The following is a 15404-nucleotide window of genomic DNA, read 5'->3' as shown; positions in this document are numbered from 1 at the left end:
TGGCACTTTTAGTCCCACCCCAGACCTTCTAGGAGGGGAAAGGGGCTGGAGTTGAATCAATCCCCCAGTGGTCACTTGTCGTGTACTGACTTGTTATGATTTCAAATTTATGTTTTGAAATCTTGTTCTGAACAAAGTCATTTGTGATTAGAACTTGTTTTGAATAACTTGTTTTAACAAAATGATTTTGAAAATGGATATTGATATTGATATGATATTGATACTCATATCAGTTGTTAAAAAGAAACTACAGGCCCCAAATGGAGTCACTTTTACTAAGCCCCACCAAAACCTAATACCTAACCTAACTGCAGTTTCAGCCTCTCCCAGGAATGGAATTTTAAACCAATCAGTCCGGAATTTCCCCATCAGCACTGGTGAGGTCATTTGCATGTTGAGTAAGACTCTCTGTCCTTCCTGCTAAGGGAAGATGACCTTGCCTGCAACAATCCTTTCTGTTCTTGTGCTAATAATTTCCTTGTCCTGCACAGTTCTGCCTATGAAAATCTTCCATTTTGTATACCTCCCCAGGACTGCTTTCTACTTGATAGATGGGATGCTTCCCTGAATCACTGAAAAAGTTAATTTGATGTTCAAATTTACTCAGTTGAATTTTTGTCCCCTAACACAACCATGCCCTTGTTTACTGGGCTTTCTTGATAACTCCCATATCTTGCTCCTCACTCCCAACATCCTTTGTCTTTAGCTGAAGGTAGTTTTTAAGATGAAGGTATGGACCATTTTTGCAAGTTACTCAATTTTCCTGCGTTTCTCCTGTGTATACAAGAGATATATATGTTATTATGCTTCTGTTTTCTCCTGTTAATCTGTCTTTTTATTACAGGGGTGTCTCCTATAATATAAATAAATAATAAAATAAATAAAAAAGAATAAAATAAGGGAGCCTAAAAGAGTAGAGGGAAAATTATTTTTCTCCTCCCAGAGAAACAAAACATTTCTTGCTCAAGCGTGATCCGAATACCAAAGAAATTAAATATTTGGATATTCAAAATATCCTAAAGAAATATGCTATTCGAGGATTTCTATTACTTTATTTTTTAATTCAGTTTTTAATTTTAATTCCTATAGAGTTGACATACAGTGTTATAGTAGTTTCAGGAGTACAATGTGGTGATTTGACAATTCGACATTATGCAGAGCTCATCATGTAAGTGTATTCTTGAATCCCTATCACCTATTTCACCCATCCCCCCACTAATCTCTCCTCTGGTAACCATCAGTTTGTTCTCTATAGAGAGTGCGTTTCTTGGTTTGTCTCTCTCTCTCTGCTTTCCTGTTATTGTATGATCTATACTTCATGGCAATAAAGTTTAACCAAATAAGTAATGAGAATTTTGTTCTTTAAATTGTATAAATGATGAGATAATATAAGGAAAAACCTTCTTCCAAAACCTGAAGGAAGACTGATTTCAGAACCTCTTCCTCTTTTAATCTGAGTGGGATGGCCCATTGATATGGGACAGAAGCCTTCATTTGTGGTCCACTCATTCATTCCTGCATTCACCCAAATACGTGTATCATGCATGGGTTCTTTATATAGACACACCAAGATCAGTATCAAGGGTATCTTTATGTTCTATAAAGACAGGAGTTTGTGGTATTGAGTATGTACATAATGTATCTCTGGAAAGACAGAGAGATAGATACAATTATACATATAAATGTATGCATGTATGTGTGTTCGTGTGTATGTTACTAACACAACAATGTGTCATAATTCTATAGCACTTTCCAGTTTGCAAACTGGTTTTAGGTTTATCAGCTTACTTAAGCTCACCCAACTGATGAGGTGTAGAAGCAGAAAAATGTTCACCTTTAGCCCAGAAGGCTGACCCATAGCCTGCATAGTTTTGATAAGGATCAAATAAGTGCTGGTTGCTACACTCTTGAAGGGTCTCATGACTGCTGGAACATTTCACCAACAGTTAATACTGAGCTGAATGATAAGCACCAGAGAGGTCTCCGTGAAAGTAGTTTTATGAGTAGAAATTCAAAGAAACACTCATGCTCTAATACTCCTTGTACTTCCCCTGTGAGCACTAAGCATATAACCACCAGCTTCATATGGCAAAAAGGGCAGCTCTTTCAGCACTTGGGTCCTGTCCCTGTGCTACTTAAATAAACTTACTAGGTTACACCATACAAGATCTCAAGAATTCTTTCTTTTTTTTTTTTTAAAGATTTTATTTATTTATTTGACAGAGAGAGAGATCACAAGTAGGCAGAGAGGCAGGCAGAGAGAGAGGAGGAAGCAGGCTCCCTGCTGAGCAGAGAGCCCGATGCGGGACTCGATCCCAGGACCCTGAGATCATGACCCGAGCCGAAGGCAGCGGCTTAACCCACTGAGCCACCCAGGCACCCCTCAAGAATTCTTTCTTGATCGTCACACTCAATGATCCTGCAACATTCTCTAAAGTAGGTATTTTTAATTATTTCCATCTTATTCATGAGGATAATCTCTCTCCCTATTCTTATAGATTTACTGTGAAATGATACATGTGGTAGCCCATACTTTTAGAAAGATGAAAATTGTAATTATTCCTCCTACTATGATAAGTTTAGTAACTTTTGAGTTAATGAAAAGTTTAGTAACTTTTGCTAAGATATGGGTTTTTACGTCAAAATTCATAGGATGTTAACAGAATATTATTAATGCATAGTACAAAAAGGAAGGTTATGAGGTAAAATAAATGCAACATTTGGGTTAAATAAGGTTTAGTCAGTTTCTTTGAGATTTCTCTGAGCTCACACTGTGCTAATTTACCTTCAGTCCTTCAGAATGGGATGGAGTAGCTTCATATATCAAACTTATATGACAATAGAACCATTTATTGCTCGGAGCATATCATCTGAAGCTTAAACGTATTTGGAAACTCTAGTATGAGGATATTCTGAGTATATTTCAGCTTCATTGTTTCTAATTGTTAAGTATGAAGCATGTCCTCTTATTGAGCAACTCTGGCAACGTGAAATCTTATTAACTCCCAGTCTGCCACCTGAAACCCTGAATTTCCCTATGAAGGGATTGAGAACATTATGCAATTAAAAGCTAATTTTGGGGGAAACCTGGGTGACTCGGTTGGTTAAGTGTCTGCCTTCGGCTTGCGTCATGGTCCCAGGCTGCTGGCTGGGATTGAGTCCTGCATTGGGCTCCTTGCTCGGCGGGGAGCCTGCCTCTCCCTCTGCCTGCTGTTCCCTCTCTGACAAATAAATAAATAAAATCTTTAAAAACAAAAATAAAACATTTTTTAAAAAGGCTAATTTTCTGCTGTTTGATTTCTAAATGCCCAAATAATTTGAAACACCCAAGGTTAGACTACAGAGATAATTTCAACCTTAGAATTGGACATTAATATATACTTTATTTCCTCAATTTTTGTAAGTAAAGTTTACCATTATATTCAGAAAGTACAATGGAAATCTGAATTTTAAGAATAAACCATTTGCCACCTGAAACTAATGTAACATTGTGCGTCAACGTTACTAGAAGGAAGGAAGGAAGGAAAAAGAAAGAAAGAAAAGAATAAACCATTTGCTCTTTTGGTTAAGAGAGTAAACTCTTGCTCTGAAAACAAGAAAACGTTGCTGTTTTCTAGACATCTTTATCAAAATAGAAATAGAGCATCGGCAACTCTTTTAAAACTAATAGTGTTCAATTTTAGTTTCTCAGAACTACCAGTAATATAAATTGTTTCTGATGATGATATTTAAACCACTGTGTTGTGACGCCTGGGTGGCTCGCTGGTGAAGTGTCTGTCTTCAGCTCAGGTCATGATTTCAGTGTTCTGTGATCAGTCCCACACTGGGCTCCTTGCTCAGCAGGAGAAGCAGCCTGCTTCTCCCTCTGCCTGCTGCTCCCCCTGCTTTACTCTCTCTCTCCCTCTGAAAAAGAAATAAACTCTCTAAAAAAATAAATAAATAAACCACAGTGTTGTATTGCTTCAGCATTGAGGTTAATTCTTTCTCAGTGGACTCACCTGGGCCATTACCATATCCAAGAAAATTCACAGACGATATGAGGATTGAAAAGGGACAGGAAGGTGGAAAAAGATAAGAAGTACTGAGCTGTTGCTGGTTTAGGACTGTTTATAAACCGGGAATATCAAAGTCACAGAAATCTCCCAGACTTTTTAAAAACCTTGCTCCTCAAACTATGATGGGGGACCAGCAGCCCCGACTTCACCTGGGAGCTTGTTAAACATGCTGGGTCTTGGGCTCTACCTCAGACTTACTGAGTTAGAATCTGTATTTTAATACAATACTCAGGTGATTTCAGTACACGTTAAAGTTTAACATCTTGTGTTTTTTTTTTTTTTTTTAAAGAGCACAGGCGTCCCTCACTAGGGTATATTTTAATGGATGGAGACCTTCCTTTTAGGCCTTTTCTCCCCTTTCTTTATTTTATATATTCCATAAAATGAGAATCTACAGTTTTTTATAATCTTTTATACAAAACCTAAAAATGTAGAGTACTAGTCAATTCTATCTTAAGGAAAATTTGGTAGAGTTATTGAAATAACTAGTTCACAATATTAAAAGACTGGTTATTTTCTTCCCCCACTGCATAAGGCTTGTAAATGCTAAGCAGTTAATAACTAGAGAGCCCTACAAATCAATCAGCTTTTATGATGTTTTATCCAACGAGGATCAGATTTAGGATTAAAATGGTCGATGAAAGTTTGAAAATGATATCTCACTTAATCCTTTTCTTCCCATTCTAGATTTTTGGGCTTGTTTTTCTCCTTTTTTCTTTTTTCTTTCTTTTCTTCTTTTCTTTTCTTTTTTTTTTGTCAATGGTACAGATACACTTTTAGGCATCCACAATGGATAAGCTTACTCCAGCCAAAGGATTAAAAGATAAAAATGCTTCTCTCTATTATAGTGTACTCTCATCTCTAACCTCTGTAGCAGATTATCTATTTTAAAGTTCAGCATGTCAAAGCTTTAGAAATAGAGATAGCTTTGAGAAAGAATATAAGGAAGCATTTCGGCTACAACTGGGAGCTACTGACCAAGATGCAGTCTAGTAGAGGGAACAGCTTGGTAAGTAGAAGGCCACTGTGACGTTTACATAAGGAGCACAGACTGTATTATAGTGAGCAAAAGCCTTGATAATTACAACTCCATGTTCCAGCTAATTCCATTTGACATGATGATGTCTGAGAAGCGTACGATTCATAGAGGCATTTTAATAAATGTTTTTGTAAGTTGTACTGTTTTTATTTTTATTTACTTTTATTTTTTAAAGGATTTTATTTATTTATCTATAAGGGAGAGGGAGACAGAGAGTAAGCAAGAGCAGGGGGTGCAGCACACAGAGGGAGAAGCAGGCTCCCTGCATAGCAAGGAGCTCGATGCAGGACTCCATCCCAGGACCCTGCCTTCGGCTCAGGTCAGGATCTCAGGGTCCTGGGATAGAGTCCCACATTGGGCTCTCTGCTCAGCAGGGAGCCTGCTTCCTCCTCTCTCTCGCTCTGCCTGCCTCTCTGCCTACTTGTGATCTCTCTCTGTCAAATAAATAAATAAAATCTTTAAAAAAAAAAAAGAAAATCAGGCTTCAGAGAAAAAAAACAAGCTTCAATCAGAAAAGGATGAACCACTTGATTCCAAGACTTCTTCTGTAGTTTCATCTTTAAAAAAAAAAAAAAAAGGATCATGGCCTGAGCTGAAGGCAGCCAGGCATCTGAGTTGTATTGTTTTTAAATGTAAGGGTAAAGATTTTATTGTAGAAGACATTCTTTTTTTGTTTCTCACCCCAGTAGTCAGTGTTTGAGCATGTAACTAAGCTTGGCCAATTGGATTCTCCCTTCGGGGGTTGCGAATCAGAGGCAAACAGGAGGTTAGGACTCTGTCATAGCATCTATAAAGACAGAAACATGTCTAGGCCTGTTTGCAAAATGTTAGCAACTGTGCGTCCTGCACTGGGAACTTCGGAGCTGCCTTGGATCATGTTCTTTCCCTAAGTCTTGTTCCCTCTCTAATTCTGAGTCTGCAAGTCCTGTTGATGGATTCCTTTTCTGTTTTTGTTTGCAACCAAGAATCATGACTGTTACAGAAATATCACCTCCTTACTACGCTTCAATAGTACTACTATTTCATTGGTGTTTCAGCAGGTAGCTGCAGGTCGAGAATAGCCCTAATTAGTATGAAGATTGAAGATTGTCTTAATGGTGGTAGTTCTCAGCTATCAGAATGTACTATTTAGGTATGTCAACTTGAGTGCCTCTAATACTCAAAAGCACTGAGGGTCAATACTACCATACCCATTTTACAGACTAGAAAATTAAAAGGTCATGCACTGAAATCATCTTGGCCAAAATCACATGCCTAGTGAATCCCAGAAGCAAAATACAAATACAAATCTTTCTCACTTAAATCAGAACCATTATATTCTATTCAGTATCCTCTGAACCTCTTTAAGGACTAATTCAATTTTAATAATTGAGTTTTATCTGTCATTAATTGGACTTCATAAGTTTTCATTAAAATAATATATCCCTACATTAATTGAGTTGTACAGAAATACGCATGTCTTCTCACACATTTCTAGCTGGGTATTTATTGAAGTCTTCTCATAGAAAACAAGTAAAGACACCCCCCCCACCCAACCAAAGAGATCATTCTAAAACGTGTCTGCAGCCAAAATAAAAATTTTAATTTAAAAAGCACACTTAGAGGTTTCTGGATGTCTCAATTGGTTCAACATCTGACTCTTGATGTCAGCTCAGGTCATGATCTCCAGGTGAGAAGATGGAGCCCTGTGGGGGTCTGCACTCAGTGGGGAGTGGTCTAAGGTTCTCTCTTGTCCCTTCCCCACCCCTCCTCCCTCAAATAAATAAATATTTAAAAAATCAAAATAAATAAAAAACACACTTAGGCTCAGTTGTGTTATGCCTCTCTAACGTAGTATTAAATCTTGCCCTTGAAGTACTAAGTTCTATAAAATTTTTCTATATCTCAACAAGCTGATAGGATAGATGTTGGACCTGTCACCTGTATTAACCTGGAAGGGGGAAATCTGTATGCGAGCAACTGTCAGAGTATGTGAAATTTACTAATTTTTCCGAGACTGGCTAAATATAAAGTGTAGTCTTTTTTATTTTGAAGATGGGCAAAAGCATAAAATTCGTTGTCCAGCACTACAATTAAAGTTAAAGGGAAATATTTTTTTAGAGCATTTCTTAATACTCTTCCCATATAAAATCGTTAAGTATCACTAGTCACAGTTCACAGTACATTCCTTATTAGAAGTAACTGTCATAATAAAATGGTAATGATGGCTATAATGGCTACTATCTATTGAGAATTTGCTAGATGCCAGGCACAGTATTAAATGGTTCCCATAGATTTCCTGATTTAGTACTGGCAGCCCTAACGAGGTAGGCACCATTATTATTGCCAGTTTATAGATATTGAAAATGAAGCAGAGCAAAACATCTCCCCCTTTTCCCTGGGGTTCTATATTCAAAGGATCACTGCTTGAGAGAATTATATGCTTCGCTATAGCCTTAGGAGGAAGTCCAAACTCGAAGGCTTAGCATGAATGGTCTTTAAAGATCCAGTCCCTGACTACATGACACTTTAGTTTCATCACCTTACTACCCCGTTCACCCTTTATGTGATTGACCTGCTTCATGTAGCCATGTTCCTGCCCTCATCCATGCCCCTTCCTCAGCATCTGCAGAGACAAGACCTATTCATCTCTTAAAACCAGCTCATCTTGGAAAAGCATTTGCTGATATGCTAGTTAGATCTAGCTACCTCCCCTTTATGCACGTTCCGGTTATAGAACTATCACACTGTGATATATCCATTGAGCTATTTGTCTCTGTTTAACTACTGGACTTTAAGTTCCATGACATTAAGTATATTAGTTTTGGTAACTTGAGTGCCTTACACAGGACCAAGCAAGCATGTAGTGGGCACTCAAAAAGTATTTTTTGAATGAGTAACCAAACCTTCTTCTTCTTCTTTTTTTTTTTTTTTTAATTTACTTATTTGACAGAGAGAGGGAGAGAGCAAAAGGGAGAGAGGGAGAGGGCAAGCACAAGCAGGAGGAATGGCAGACAGGGGAGAAGCAGGCCCCCTGCCTAGCAAGGAGCCCAATGTGGGGTTCGATCCCAGAATGCTGGCATCATGACCCAAGCCAAAGGCAGCGGCTTAACCAACTGAGCCACCCAGGCACCCTGACTAACCAAATCTTAAGTGATCACCCTATTTGTTCTTCTCTCAATCATCCTGCTGGAAAAGATTTGCTCAACAGCCATTTCCTCTAATTTCATAATATTCAAAATTATTAGAAGGAATTGTACACAAGGAGTTAGGGAACCTAAGCTCTTGACCCATGACTGTCATTTAGTAATTGAATGAAGATTAACTCATTCAACATTTTTTTTTTTTTCTACACGTTTGCCATGTGCCAGGAACTATACACCACAGTGAGGATACAGCAGTGAATACACACCAGATAATAACCCCTACATCACAGAGCTTGTAAAGCCTACAGCTGGATTTTTCACCATAAAATCAAAAAAGTTGGATTAAGGTCCTCCCAAGTCTAAAATTCCATGAAACAATAAACCAACCTTACATTTCTTAAAATATAGCATAAAAGCACATAAGAATATGAAGTAAAAATAACACCAGGAAAATCAGTTCATAACCAGCCTCTGGTACAATTAGTCCACGGGTATTAATTCTTCCTTCCAAAAATAGGTATCTTATAGAGAAGTGATCCTGCAATCCTTTTTAAAGTTTAACTTTGATTTGATCTGATACAAAATATTGGAACTCTCTCTAGCTGTGAGTAGAAGACCTACCAAGGACAAAAGGGGGAAAAAATCATTTCAAGGCAATTAACAATGATTAGAAAAAAAATCCATTTTATCCCTTGGGAATGTGAATCTGTTCTATATATCTGATGTTAGTCACAACATAAAGAAAATGTTATTTAATCAAATTTTATTTGTGTGAAGAATTTTTTGATTCATGGTACTTGAACCAAAAAAGGTAAGACAGTACTAGTGTACAAATTCCATAGTAAAAACTAAATTTACCTAGATTCTCAATTGCTTCGTTAAAAAAAATTAAGTAGAAGAGATCATAATTATTTAGTTTGTGTTCCAATCTCAGCTGGAGAACATTCTAAATGAACAACAATACAAGTAATCTTAAGGGAAGGGAAGTTCCTTGTTGCCAAGCCTATAAATCCAATATTGACAGACACAATTAGCATACTATCTTCATGATCATATTCTGAGAGGTGTTTGGACAGGAGATCTAATTCTCTAAAGATAAAGGTTGAGTTATTCTTATCATAACGGAGTAAAACATATCAATTCTTTAACATGCTGTGATCACAAGATGTACTTCCTGACACATCCTTTTTCCTCAAACTTGTTGACACTGGGTGGTTGCTATTGACAGTTTATGTGGACACTGATCTATGAGAAAAATAAAAATAAGCACACAATACTGGGTTTGTTCTTCCATTAACATCATAAATCATGGAAACTGAAATAGACTTTCGAGTTATATGGTGAGTTTTCTCATGTTCTAGATGAGGAAACAGAGGCCTGTAGAGGTGAACAAAATTACTGTAAGCCGCACAATCAGTTAGTGGTGGAGCCGTGACGAGTTCTGTGGCCCCAACCCAGTGTTTATTTCCCCATCATGTATTATGCCAGTGCTTTCTTTGTGCGTTGAGTTCCATTTCACAAGCTCCCGGTCATTACACTGAACCTTAACATCAGTTTTTAAGAGTAGGAGAGGTTGGGGGCAATACTGAAGCAGTTTAGAGGGTTGTCTTCTTTTTTTCTTGGAAAATCAATACCTCTGTGTGTTTGTGGGAAGAAAAACAGTGGCTAGTTTGTACATCTGCAGCATAACTGGTGTGTTGGAAATGAAACAAAAAGCTTTCCTCATCTAACTAAATTTGAGAGCGTGAATAAGCTGAATTTCCCCATCTGGAGACTCTCAGACTAGACAAGACTTACAAATTAATATGACTGCATAGGTCTGGGGCCTGAAGGAAATTAGGTCAGGCCCAGAAAGGAATCAGGTGGCTGACCACAAGTCAGAATTTTAATATGGATTCAAAACAAAGGGCAGAGAGCGAATGCTGTAATTCACGGAATGCCATTAGGACTACACCAGAGTGTGTGATGAAGGAACCTTCAGGACAAGAAAATAGAAATGGAAACAATACTAAAGGACAGGAAATGTTTTAATCAAGTACAATCCCAACTTTAGTCCTCCTTTTAATCAACTCTTCTCTGTCCTTCCCCTCGTTGTCTTTTCCTCTCCCTGTCTTCCTTCTCTTAGTCTTTCACATGTCATCTCACGTTCTCTTTATGTAGAACATTCCCGCTTTCACACTGCGTTTTATTTCTCTCTTGACTTCATTTCTGAGAATTGAGATCCATAGCAAGACACAGAAGAAGTACTTTGATAAGGAAGATAAAACCAGTTTGAGATGAAAATTATCAGGACATACTCATTGCTTTGGTGTAGTTTAAGGTCAAAACAGAGACGTGCAGGAGTATTTTTAAGAACATAGACAGGAGATTTGCTCCCTGAAATCTGTTTTGCTTAGGGTCTCCAGCTCATCCTCCAAAGACATACTTTGAAGGCTTTGTATATGCCCTCTGCTGAGAGGGTGGCATTATGAGAGCCAACCCAGGGATGTTCCCAATGCATTCTGCCATTAAGTGTAGGTATAAAAAGTTAGAACATGTTTCTCTCTTGGGAATCTCTTGTGGCTTCATCCCTGTACAAAGGTCTGAGCTTCCAAAAGTTCAAGATTGATTTTTGGAGAAAAGAAGTGAAGAATTTTCTAGCCAACCAAGAAACAGATTCTTTTCATGAAATGTCAGAATAAGGCGGGGGGTGGGGGAGAATTCTACATGGGATACTATGACAGTTCTCTAAAGACAATGACTGGGAGAAGAAAGCATATATTTTTGGATAGAGGGTTATAGCCTTCAGAATTTCATTTGCTGTAAAGTTCTTGTGGTTAACATAAGTTTAAGCATGTGTTTCTGTGCAGAACATTTCAGATTCATTTATGCAGAATTATGTAACGCTTGGAAAAATCTCCCTTAAATTCCCATGCATTATGGGGACACAAAATTCTACAAATTATATTTGTGAATATCCAGTTCCCTCTACCATCACAAATTCTCAAAGTATACTAAATGTGGAAAGTGTGTCATTATAATATATTCACTCTCTCTCTCACAGAAATGATTGGCCATAGAACAGTTTCCCAGTGATTCAATGGTACTAGCCTTGCATTGGCTATGTCAGATAAGATCACACATTACTTATCTAAACACTTCTACAGCCTGGCTGGTCATTTTAAACAGTTAGCCCATTGAAATGTTAACCCATTACTCTTTAAAAATATATATAAGGATTTTCCAGAAAATTTTCTCAAAAGCAATCACTTACATCATGGACCACTGCCCCAAAACCCCTAAAAAAGCATTAGACAAATCGACAGTCAGAGGACATATTTATGGACTCATCTTTCACCTCCTCTAAATTCTAGACAATCTTCCTTTTTCACTTAAATATGGAAAATGTGACAAATGTAAGCCCTTACCAACTTCCCACTTCAGAAGGCTGTTGTCTTCCCTCTCCATTTTTCCAATGACATACCAGATACACGCCATCCAGTGTGCAAGGAGCGCAAACATGGACATGAGCAGAGTCAGAACGATTGTGCTATGCTGGGAATAACGGTCCAACTTCTGCAGGAGACGCAAAAGACGCAGCAGCCGAACGGTCTTCAGGAGATGCACGAGAGACACCTGCGGGAGGAGACAGAGCAGCAACAACTTGGCCCATGGCTCCTTGCATGCTACTACAGTTACTTTAACTTCTAGCCATTCTGGAAAGTTCTTGAAATGAAATATAATCATGAATCCCATGCTATGGTCATTTTTACGACCATCCCAATGCCCCTTCTCCACATATTATATCGAGAGGTGATAGAATAAAAGATGGTAAGACAACTTAATTTCTTCAAATTAATACTTATTTTCCTTAGGATTTATCTTTTTTCTCTACTTATTTGATTGAATCTAATTTTGTGTATTCCGATACACAACTGAAACACATTATGATTTCAGGATGGAACATAAGGTGTCTCCACCTCTTACATATGTGTTCTTTCAATTCCACATCCCTCTGTCCATGTAAGACTGGCCTTATAACAATAACTTGTACCCACTGAAGTAAAACCGTGTGAAGTGGTAACAAAGGTAACTTAGTTTTTAAAACAAACAGTGATTAGATCTATCAAACTTGTGTAATATCTACTCACAAATACCAGTAGCACCTCCTGTCTCCTGGGCTGTGTTCTCTTCTCTCTAACATCATCAATAGAGCAAACACGGGCCTGAAGCTTTTGCATTCTGAGCCCTCTCTCAAACAGACATGCTTCGGGAACCAAAATTAAAACGGACCAAATTTTTCGAAAACTCTCCTAGGTCCTGCCTTCGTATGCACTAAAACAATACACTTGCAGCTAAGGGAGTATTGTCCTGACTTTAGGACCCAATTGAAAAATGTGCACCATTGGTGTCCACCCGAATGGTCCATGTCATTGTTAACAACATATGTGGTACACTAATGCATACTCTTTCACACCTCAGAGAGCCTCAGTGAGCATTCTAAAATAGAAAAGGGACAAGGGGCGTTAGAGAGGAGTAGGGAATTTGGGTAAATTGGAAGGGGAGGTGAACCATGAGAGACTATGGACTCTGAAAAACAGTCTGAGGGGTTTGAAGTGGCGGGGGGGTGGGAGGTTGGGGTACCAGGTGGTGGGTATTATAGAGGGCATGGCTTGCATGGAGCACTGGGTGTGGTGAAAAAATAATGAATAATGTTTTTCTGAAAATAAATAAATTGAAAAAAAAAAAGAAAGAAAAGGGAAATAGGGGCGCCTGGGTGGCTCAGTGGGTTAAGCCTCTGCCTTCGGCTCAGGTCATGGTCTCGGGGTCCTGGAATAAAGCCCCGCATTGGGCTCTCTGCTCAGCAGGGAGCCTGCTTTCCTTCCTCTCTCTCTCTTTCTGCCTGCCTCTCTGCCTACTTGTGATCTCTGTCTGTCAAATAAATAGATAAAATCTTAAAAAAAAAAGAAAGAAAGAAAAGGGAAAGTATTAGCTCATATGAAAATAGTTTGACAAATTTGGCCTTTTCGAGTGTGTGTGTGTGTGTGTGTGTGAAGGAATCATAAATAAAGGGGAAGAAAGAGGTTTGTATGACTACACCTAAGAACAGTATTTCCTCAGCAGATAGAATCACAAACAAGGTCAGCATCTTCTATAAATTTGCCTTTGTAATTAGTTCTGGAGTCAGTTGACTTCCAGTTCCTTCCACCACTACCCATCTCCCCTTATGTCTAAGAAAAGTGTACCTAGAGCAGTGCCTGACACATATTAAGTACTAAATAAATATGTATTAAATGAATGAATGGGTAATACATTGAGATACAAAACATTCTACACTCAATATAATAATAGAAATTCAACAAAAGTATTTTCAGTTGTAATTTTGTGACTCATTTTATACTGAAATAAAGTAAAATCACAAAGTCAATAGAAGCTCTTGCCAGCTAGCTGTGCTTTTATTTCTTTTTCTCATTCTTCTGTGCCAAATTTTATTTTCTTTTCCTTCACAGCCAAGTTCTCATCTGTCAGTTCTCTGGTTCATTGTAAATCAGGCGATTCTATGGCAGTATTTTGCAATATCTACTTTGTAGCTTAGAGGAATTGCCAGGGGTAGAGTTTATTTTATAGGTCGAAGAATCTGACAGATAGATGACAGTTTTGTAATTGAAATGAAACCTCAAACAGAAATCCCAGATGGAGGAAGCCATCTGCTGTGGACTGAATTTGTCCCTTCAAATCTCATGTGTTCAACCCTTCGCCTTCAATGTGATGATAACGGGTGATGGGGCTTTTGGGAAGTGATTTGGTTTAAATGAGGTCAGGAGGATGGGATCCTCAAGATGGGATTAGTGCCCTTATAAGAAGAGCCCAGAGAATTCTCTATTCTCTCTTCTCTTCTCTTCTCTTCTCTTCTCTTCTCTTCTCTTCTCTTCCCTTTTTCTCTCCCTAAATCCCTCTCCCCTTAACCCAGGGTCTCTCTCTCCCCTCAGTATGTAAGAACACAGCAAGAAGACAGCTGTCTACAAGCCAGGAAAAGAGCCCTCATCAAGAACCAAACTGGCTGGAACCTTGATCTGGGACTTCCCAGTCTTCAGAACTGAGAAATAAATTCCTATTGTTTAAGGTACCTAGTTAATGATATTTTGTTATAGCAGACTGAGCAGACTAAGACACCACTCAACATAGAATACTGATGTGAGCAATCTCCCCATCTTCTCAGACCATAAAGATGAGTTTGAGGGAAGAATGGGGGACTGTCCTTATATGAGAACAATAGCCATTTGGAAAGATAAGGGACACACAACTTAGTGTCCAGGATGGGGTAACCTTAGTGATTTTGCTGACATTTGTGAAATAAACTATGCTTATTCATATCTGAGTCAACAGCTTCTTGCTATAAAATGTGAGTTTGGGCTCTTAATGAATGACATAAGAAAGAGACACTTTGATTTAGATGGAAATATATAATCTAAAAAAGGGAAAGTATTCTTTCTACTCTTGGGATGCAGTTCTGAATTTGTCACTGATAAAAATTAGAAACAGCTTATAGACAAGTGCAAGACAGTAATGTACTCATCAGAACCCCCTATCAAATGGCAGTTTCCCCTATTACCAGGAGGACATGACCACCCCCTGGCTATCCACTACAGGGGAGAAAGAGAGAAAGAGAAGTTGATTAACATGTACTGAGGTCTTTCTGGGTGTTTGACACTTAGCAAGGTAGTTTATAGAAATGTTGGCTCTTTAGGCTGCTGAGAAACCCTGTGGTGATTTCTGTACTCATTTTGCCCATTTTGATGTTAACTTACCCAAGGAAGTCACTCAGACAGTAAGTAGTAAGACTGGGATTTATACTTTTGTCTTTTTTCACTCTATCATATTTTCTATGTCTCATTCACAGCTTTGTCTCTCAGAGTGCCTTTCATAGTGATTTACACATAGTAAATTTTATTAAAGAAATGTGTGAGTTGTATATAAAATATTTACCACCAGCAATTATGGGCAAAGTAAAAATTAGAGTATCTAATACATTTTTGATGGTTGTAATGAATTTTTGAATGTCATCTGCAGAGATGAACTTACTGGATGTATTTTAAATCTGGAAAACCAACACCTGTGTTTGCTTATTTATTTATTTATTTCCTTTTTTTTTTTAAAGTCTGTGCAGTATTAAAAAAATCATATAATGCATAAACCGTTACTCAT

General features: G+C 38.1%; 1 protein-coding gene across 1 annotated transcript in view; it reads right to left on the bottom strand.

Annotated features, from left to right (window-relative positions):
* KCNH8 (potassium voltage-gated channel subfamily H member 8) overlaps window positions 1-15404 on the bottom strand; it is a 385054-nt gene that overhangs the window by 100533 nt on the left and 269117 nt on the right. Inside the window, exon 7 of the mRNA XM_044252531.1 lies at window positions 11627-11834. Coding sequence (XP_044108466.1) covers window positions 11627-11834 — 208 coding nt within the window. The remainder of the gene's footprint in view (window positions 1-11626; window positions 11835-15404) is intronic.

This window comes from Neovison vison, chromosome 6, assembly GCF_020171115.1.
Source record: "Neovison vison isolate M4711 chromosome 6, ASM_NN_V1, whole genome shotgun sequence".
Classification (NCBI taxonomy): domain Eukaryota; kingdom Metazoa; phylum Chordata; class Mammalia; order Carnivora; family Mustelidae; genus Neogale; species Neogale vison.
The sequence above is the reverse complement of the archived record's forward strand: the minus strand, read 5'-3'. Positions and strand labels throughout refer to the sequence as shown.